The sequence below is a fragment of the Carya illinoinensis genome, chromosome 6, assembly GCF_018687715.1.
Source record: "Carya illinoinensis cultivar Pawnee chromosome 6, C.illinoinensisPawnee_v1, whole genome shotgun sequence".
In the NCBI taxonomy this organism is placed as follows: Eukaryota; Viridiplantae; Streptophyta; class Magnoliopsida; order Fagales; family Juglandaceae; genus Carya; species Carya illinoinensis.
In genome coordinates, this window is record NC_056757.1 from 7,508,652 (window position 1) to 7,517,289 (window position 8,638).

At 36.1% G+C, this 8,638-nt stretch overlaps 1 protein-coding gene across 5 annotated transcripts; it reads left to right on the forward strand.

Annotated features, from left to right (window-relative positions):
- Nucleotides 1-2,152: 2,152 nt before the first annotated feature.
- On the forward strand, nt 2,153-6,688 carry LOC122314138 (probable ribonuclease P/MRP protein subunit POP5). 5 transcript variants are annotated; one of them, XM_043129550.1, is made up of 8 exons: nt 2,154-2,382; nt 2,617-2,690; nt 2,776-2,847; nt 3,281-3,352; nt 3,683-3,876; nt 3,957-4,094; nt 5,164-5,351; nt 6,374-6,688. In XM_043129550.1, exons 5-7 carry the CDS (start codon nt 3,699-3,701, stop codon nt 5,310-5,312), a joined length of 465 nt encoding a protein of 154 aa, XP_042985484.1. In that variant the 5' UTR covers nt 2,154-2,382; nt 2,617-2,690; nt 2,776-2,847; nt 3,281-3,352; nt 3,683-3,698; the 3' UTR covers nt 5,313-5,351; nt 6,374-6,688. The 5 variants fall into 5 exon arrangements, with proteins under 5 accessions (XP_042985488.1, XP_042985484.1, XP_042985483.1 ...); XM_043129549.1 differs by having other exon boundaries at nt 5,164-5,348; XM_043129552.1 differs by lacking the exon at nt 3,281-3,352 and having other exon boundaries at nt 5,164-5,348.
- Nucleotides 6,689-8,638: the final 1,950 nt, after the last annotated feature.

The window sequence follows — 8,638 nt, forward strand, 5'->3', positions numbered from 1 at the left end:
CATAAAAGATAAACTAACTATGGCATATAATTAAGGACTTTTACCAACGAATCACCGTGTTCAAGCAACGGTAATTTTAAAACAGATCTGAACTACCACAAAAAGGAATCGCGTTTCCAAAACGTAAACATGATAAATATAGGAAAAAAACCCATGGATTGTGACCCAATACGTTGACAATGACATATGGGAAGTCATTTATAAGAAAATGGGATAAATCTAGGATTTTTTCACTCTCACAAAACCTTGAAACAAAAAATGCAACCGCACCAACAACAAAAATAGAAATATATAAACTTTGACACCAGAATAATGTCCAAAAGACATGCAAAAAACCTTTACAATAATAAATAAATGAAAAAAAAAAGACTCACTTGATTGTCGTTCAAACAGTGCAGCAGGAAACCCTCCTCAGAACCTGTAGACAAAAACAAAACAAAAAACAACTAACCCTAACAATTCTCTCCCCCCTCCTCCCCTCTCTCTCTCTCTCTCTCTCGCTGAAACTCTCTAAGAACAGTACCTAACTCTGAAGCTATAGGAGAGAAAACAATGACAAAAAGGCCGGAGTGGATTGGGTATTTATAGAGAAATCAGAGAGACTATAGTGGGTGGGGTTGACATCCAACAGAGAGTTAGATAGGACACGGACATGCGAGGTAAAGAGTTAGGGAAAATGCAAATGAAATGTATGCGAAATTTCGTGTGAACGCAATTTTAATTTTCATTTAGGTGGAATAGATAATATGCGGAGCCAACGACCGTGACGGACTTCAGGGTTCAAACATAATGCATCTCCTTTCGACACGTGTCCCTTCACACACTCTCTCTCTTTTTCTCGGTCGGTCTATGTTTACTGTCTGCTCCCTTTTGAACGTTTCAAACCAGCTATTTCTTCGAGGACAACGTAGACTTTAATCCAGCCTATCAACGCTTGGCACGTGTAATACCATTACCGTTGCCTTCGCCTTGGGCCCTCTAGGGCTTAAAATTTACGCCATCTTTGGGCTCGCACTAAATTACAAATTTTTTTTTTTAAATTTAATTTAATTTATTTTAAATTATACACGTACAAGTCTTAAATATATATATATATTTTAAAAATATAGATCTTATACAAATATTATTTTTTTTAATAGTGATATCTACTCTTTCATAAAGTGGTTGCGTAAAGCTTAATATTTAAGACATGCATATATGATTTCTCTTTTATTTATTTTTATATATATTTTGAAATCACTATATAAGCTTAATGATAAATATGAATTTTAAGAATAAGTTGATAAATGTATAAAAATAATCATAAACCCATGCAATAAATTTTATATATCATTATAATTACATGAAAAAAATGAAGGGAATAAAATGTAAAATTATTGAACACATAATAACAATTAACTAATTGGGGACTGCTACGTCTACCCAGAATTTTCATGGAGATGTGTAAATTTTTTTTTTCTATTTTTTTCAACTTTTTAAAACCTTTTAAACAATTAAAAGATTTTCGCAAAGTCATTAAAAATGCACATCCTTAATTATTAAGTAAAAAAATATAATTGGGACCCACTCTTGATGGGTATTCTCGATGGGACTTGTATTTTTCTAACTAATTATATTGAAATCATAATAGGACATGCATTCCTCCACTCTTTATAAGATTAGTTAGACATGTACATAATAATCATAACTTAAAATAAAATAAAATAATACTATTTTTAATTATTTCAGAAAACTATTTTGATATAATTAATGAAATGTTAAAATAGAGTATTAATTTAAAATCTTAAAAAATATAATGTTTTTTTTTTCAAATGAAAACGATATTAATTTAAAATTTTTTATTAAATATAATTCATTATTATCAGAAATAATTAGGAGACAATTATTATTATTTTTAAAACGATATCCTATAATAAAAAAATATTATTGTTAAAAATTTAAAGAAATATTGGGTCAATGTATTGGTGGAATATTGCATGGGTGTTGTACCTGGGCCGTTATAAACCAAGGCAACAGAATGACCACTTTGTTTATGAGCTCATTTTGAGCTATAGTTTTCCGAGGCCAGGCCCACGAGAATGCCCAGCCCACCGAAGGAATGACAACTACGTCGTTTTCATAGGGGTGGGTAATTTCTCTTTCCCCTCTCCTTCCCCACGCTCCCCCGACGGTTTCTCCCATCCGATTTTGTCTCCTCCCCGTTTCCACCTTCCCCACGGCTCTGCAGCTAATTCAACCTCCCCCCCCCCAAAAAAGCCCAAAAATCTCTCTCAACAGACAACAGACCCACTCTCTCAAACTCTCTACGAGTTTCCTCTTCGTTGGTGCTGCAATTTCGTGGGTCCCCGGATTTCGTCGCCACCCACTGCTTGAGCAACGCGGGTAAGTGGCTCTGCCGTTCCTCCCAGACCCCTCTCTCTCCCTAACTTTTTAGATCTCTCTCTGCTATATGTTTCGCTGTATTTCGGTACCCCACCCTCTCACGCCGATACCGGACCCCCGCGATCCACCGTCGTTCAGCCCACCGAGCATCTCGGTTTTTCCCTCCTTCTGCGGTTTCTCTCTCCCTCTCATCAGTTCTCACTCGATTATTTTTCTCAATATTGCGTCTGTTAGGGTTGCCGTTACTCTCCACTGTCGCAGCTTCGAGGGTCTGTCGCCGACGAGTCTAATCGCTGAGCTTAACGCTGGTAAGAGCTTCCACCGCCCCTCTCACTCCCTCTCTCCTCTCTTCCTCTCTGTTCTCCCCACCCTCACGAATTTTCTCTCTCACAGAGCATCCCCACCTCTTCCCCTTCGTGCATTACCGCTGGTCGAGCCGTCGACGATCACCTCCTCACCACGCAGGTAAACCCTTGCTGCCTCTACTTCTCTCTCGTAATCTTACGATTACCTGCCTCATGTACTCTCGTTCTCTCTTATTGTTTCTCGGTTCGGTGGGTTGTAATTCCATAAATTCTGTGCCGTAGCAAGTTCAACCGCCGTACACTGTCACACACGATTTCACGGCAAGCCTTTCTCTCAGGCCTCGTTTGGTAGATCAGATCAGAGATAAAAGTTGAAGTTGAATAAAATATTCTTAAAATATAATTTTTTAGTAATATTTTGTTTTGAGATTTGAAAAAGTTGTAGTGATTAGAAGAGATTCATCTTAGTAACCAAGCCAGGCCTCACTATCTCTCGTCATCTCTGTGTGTTCTCTGTTTTCCTGTGAGCCACTTTCCCCCAAAATTTGGAATTTAATTTCTGATTGGGATTTTGAATACTGATCGCATCGCAGGGTAGTAATCTTGTCCTAGGCAGCGTTGTTTACTCACGAAAGCAGTCGATCACCCCTCCAATATTGTGAAAGGTACCCACAAATGTTAGCCTCGTAGCCATCGTTTATGTTGGTAACTCTTTTATCCATGTCTGTTGGAAGATTTGTGCTGCCACTGTTTGCATGAGTGAATTGATAAATTATACGAATTATGGTGGTGATGTTGGGTTGTTTGGGATTGTTGTGGCTGTTCGGTTGTTTGGGAACGATGTTGGCTATTTGTGGGTTGATATGTGTGTTGGGCTGGTTTTGTTGGACGTGTTGTGTGTTGTGTGGAATGATGTGTGTTGGGCTGGTTGCGTTCAATTGCCCTTATTTAACTTGAATTGCTTGTTCTGACAAGATGAGTGTGTGGAATGGTAGGTAAAGCAGGATCATCATGGTGGGATTCAAAAACAGGTACCTGATAATGGAAGTTTTTTTGGACCCTAATAGAGGTCTTGTTGGGGACGATCCTATTATCATAACCCAATTCAATGTCTCAAAAGCAATCAAAGACAGCATTCTTGTAAATTTTGGAGAGTGTGGCCTTGCTTCAACGCTTGGATCCTTCCAAGGTAAGCACTTTTCTTTTTATAGATGCAGTGTCTATAATGTCTTTCAATTTATCCTTGAACTTTTGGTGGTTTTTGTGCAGTAAAGTATGTGAATCCCATCACAAAGTTATGCATCATTAGAGCCTCGAGGGAGGAGTACCAAAAGGTTTGGTCTGCAATTACCATGGTTAGGAGCATTGGAAATTGCCCGGTACTATTAAACTTATTAGACCTAAGTGGTAAGTCAAACGATTATCGTATGGCAACTCCAATGGCCTGCTGATATCCTTATATATTACATTGGCTATCTTTGATCCTTGCAATTGTATTTCACTGTTTTCCCGCACTTTTCTGTTGTACTTGTGTACAATTTCTGCTGTTTTAATATTAGTTTAACCTTTGTAACTGCAAAGGGTGGCGTAGTTGTCCTTGGGCGAGCCATATAAAATGGACGCCCTAAGTTTGAAACACACCATTCACAATCTTAGGGCTATTGGACGGGAGAAATTTTCGCTTGAATTGCCCGAGGTGCACTTGTGGGAAACACTTTGCCGAGGGCCTTTGCACACTTGGTATTAGTTTGGACTTTGTCTTAGACACCCAGTGCCAATAAAAAAAAAAGTTTCACATTCGTTTGGGGAACCATGAAGTTTGAAGAATCTGTGAACTCTTAATCTTTTTTGCTTTTGAAAGTGCAAATTGTGTTTAGTGTATTGCATTATGTTTCATATCCTATGGATCTTAGCATGCCTTTGCACACTTGGTATTAGTTTGGACTTTGTCTTAGACACCCAGTGCCAATAAAAAAAAAAGTTTCACATTCGTTTGGGGAACCATGAAGTTTGAAGAATCTGTGAACTCTTAATCTTTTTTGCTTTTGAAAGTGCAAATTGTGTTTAGTGTATTGCATTATGTTTCATATCCTATGGATCTTAGCATGCTATTTCTCTTGATTTATTTAAGCAGCACACTGTTTTGATAAGCAAGCGTCATACTTTATTTTCATGATGTCATAATTTTCAATGATGAGCACAATGCTTTTCGTGATATTCATCAGAAGATTTGTAATAGATCGGATGATTCTATGTTTTGTGTATCATACATTGCATTATTTGAATAACTTACATCCCCATGTGTACTTGGCTATGCCTATTGATGTTAATAAGTTTCTGCTTTGAAAAAAAAAACTTACACCATCTTTTCTGTTACCATCACAAGGATGCAAGCCTAATTTTGATAATTCTGGCACACTGAATTGTTATATCATCTGAACTGAACCTTTAACACCAGTTTCTTTCTTTATATTAGGGAGTATAAAGGCTTGTAGAAGTGCAGCCTTGAAGTGTGATGAACTAAAATTTGAGCAGTACAAACTTGTCGTTGGGGCTCGTCTCTCAGCTGATGCTATGAATCAGATGCAAAACTATCTCGAAAAGATAAAAATATTGGAGCACTAAAGTACTGTATCTGTGTGGACCTCCAGCAAAGTCAAGGTGGTATTATAATATGTGCCTTTTGATTTAAAATTTCTTTTGCTTTCTGATTATGTTTGCAGTCTCTCTTTTTATTTTTCCGTCCTGCGAGAGCTTTCGAGTTATCTGGTCTTCATTTTCCAGACTATCCTAGAAGTTGCTTCATTATCCTGTTTTTCGATTGTTTCTAGCTACATTCTGATTTTCCCGGATGATATGCCTCACGGGCATTGGGAAGTATATAATTTATGGAAGAGAGCTCTTACTTAGGCCTCATTTGTTTTCAGAGATGAGATAAGATGAGATGAGATGAGTTAAATAAAATATTATTAGAATATATTATTTTTGTATTGAGATTTGAAAAAGTTGTATTGAAATTTGAAAAAGTTGAATTATTTATTTTATTTTGAATGGGGATTTGAAAAAGTTGTAATGATTAAGATGAGATAAGATGAGATGAGATGAGAGTTTTGTGAAAGTGAACAATTAAAGTCCTGTAGTGACAAAGGGAAAAAAAAGGAGATGAAGAAAAAGGAGAGAAAGAAGAGGAGAGGGAGAGGGAAGGAATGGAGAAGCCGAACTTCTATTTCTTTCTTGTGATGTCACTGCAACTAGTGGAGTGAGGTTTCTAAAGAGGGGTTTCGAGAAGAGAGAAGATTTTATAATAAATAGGATTCTACTACATTCTTTTCCTTAGAGATACTCAGATATATTCCCTCCTTTGTTTTATCATAAATCATTCTTCTCAAATGCAAAGTGTTGCTTATTTCCCTTTAAGAATGCAGTCAATTCAAAGGAGTTTGAACTGATTAGAATGGTGTGTTACTTGCCAGAGGAAAAATATCAACTTTCTTTCTAAAATATTACTTTTTGAAACTCATTTCCTTTCTTTCAGGTTTACTCTTGATTTTTAGATGGTTATCTTTATTCCTATACCTGTATGTCTCAAATTATTGTTTTGTGGCAACAAAACCCTCCATATTGCACCTTTCTTTATGGTCTCTTCATGGCAATTTGGAATGACAATTTGACTTCTTCCTCGACAGATAGCTTACTGCTGGCTTCCTCGGCTGTTGTTTACAAAAAGAGCAGGTATTCATTACACTTGCCTGATTTACGATCCTCCAGGTCATTGGCAAGTCTTCTTTTTGGTAAATTTTTTGCAATCGATGAATCCCTTCATCTTGTGAAGCATCTTGAAGGGTTTGAGAGCTTTATCAGACAAAGTTTATAGGATGTCCACTTTTTTATCAAATTTTTTTGTAAAATTTAAAACCTACTTTTGTTGTCGAAATTTTGTTGATCTTTTCATCTGGAGAGACAGGTTTTATCAACTAATTAAATAGATAGAAATGAGTGGATGAGGGACTCCAAGTAACACTTTAAAAGAGAAAAAAAGCATTGCGGCGTAGAAAAGAAAACAATTTGCCAAATGAATCTAACAAGTTGGTCCAGTCCCATAGATTCTTGGCCAAAGAACAAAATAACAAGGGGGTTACAAAGACGAGCAAGTCTAGTATCTACTATAATATTTCAAAATAGAAAGATGTACATGGCTTCGATTGCGTTGAGACGTTTGCCCAAAGATCTTTACTCCATGGATAAGGGAGCTTGAGTTCCCATAAAAAGAGCAGATAAGTAGGAATTAGATCTACTTCTTGAATGATGGATGAAGGGAGTTGGGTTGACGATGTGTGAAACTGCCTGTATTTGGAAGTAATCCTGGTGGTGGGGTGTCGCCGAAAAAAGAGGAGAAAGGTAGGGAGGTAGTTTAGGGGGTGCACAAAGAAAGCTATTTTCGTGAGAGAGTTTAGGGGGATAAACTATCAGATAAATTGAAATGTTATTATTATTATTATTATTATTATTTAATCGTTCATCTGTGGATTAATTGCTGTATAAGTCAGTACTAAAATATTTCTATGCATCAAGCACTGAACAAAAAGAAAGACTTTAGCGAAATCCCATTAAACACAGTGGATGCTTAATCTCCACAAACTAGCACATGATGAAGATGGCTCGAGACTCCATGGTTTGACAGCACTAGTTCCCAATGGGATTAATTAAGGGATTATATTTTTGAAGTTTCTGAGTCAGGACTGAGAAGATAATCTTAATTAGGCATAAAACTATGCACAAAGAATAAACTTTGGGATCTACGTAAGTCAGAAAACCAGAAAGTCAAATATGGGCACGATAGGCTTTGTGGGGTGGGTGTGTGATTACAGGGGCATGGAACTCCATGCCCACTGACTATTTGAGATTTTTAATACATTTCCAATGCGCCATGTGCATATTAATGAGATTTTTGTTGGAGCCTCGCCCTTTTATTCAAAACAGAATTACCAAATACATTTCTTGCATCGGTAGGACTCTCCTTATCCAAATTCATTCATAGAAATCTACTTGAAAGAGTTTGAACTTGAAAGGAAATTTACTATCATTAGGATTTGTAAGCCGCCAATATAATTATTTTTTTTTCTATTATTTAAACCGCAGGCAGTGCACCATATAATCATAAAAACATAAAAATCAAAAGATTAAAAAAAAAAAAAAAAAAAAAAAACTAGTCTATTATCTCGAGTGCTGCCTCTGTTTACTTTTCACTGACATATAGGAAAAAAATAAAAAATAAAAATCTCTCGCCTCTCTTGATACCATCACATGCTAGATTATGTTTTCATCTTCTTCTTCTTCTTCTTCTTTTTAATTTTTTATTTATTTTTCAATAGACCTCGAGTATCAACCAGATGTCATAATATTCTGATGATTTTGGATTGCAACTTCAATATCATTGTTGCTTACAACATACAGCGACACGTGTTTTAGGAAATTCTTGTATTGGACAACTAGGGTGACTAGATTGCAACTTTTCCCAAAACCAAAACTCTTGTAAAATCATGCATACTAAAGAAATCTACTACTTATGTTAACTATTTCAAAGTATCTATTATGATAACAGAAATAAAGCAAATACTAAGTACTATTTCCATCTAAAATTTGGTAAACCATATTCATCAGTAACAAAATTGCCATACAAATACCTAGATAATTGTAAAATAGAGGAAAAAGACAAAGTAATACCTGAAGCTCCATGATTAACTAATTCATCTATCACACCATTACATTCTCTGTATATATGCTGCACATCAAACTTATAAACTTGTTAAAGTTAAGTATATCCTCTCAAATATTCACATACCTGAAAGGGGTTTTTTCTTTATTTTTGTACCAATTAACTATCAGCAATACATTTGACTCAATAATGACATCATAAAATCCAAGCGGGTGACATAAAGAAAGCCCAACTT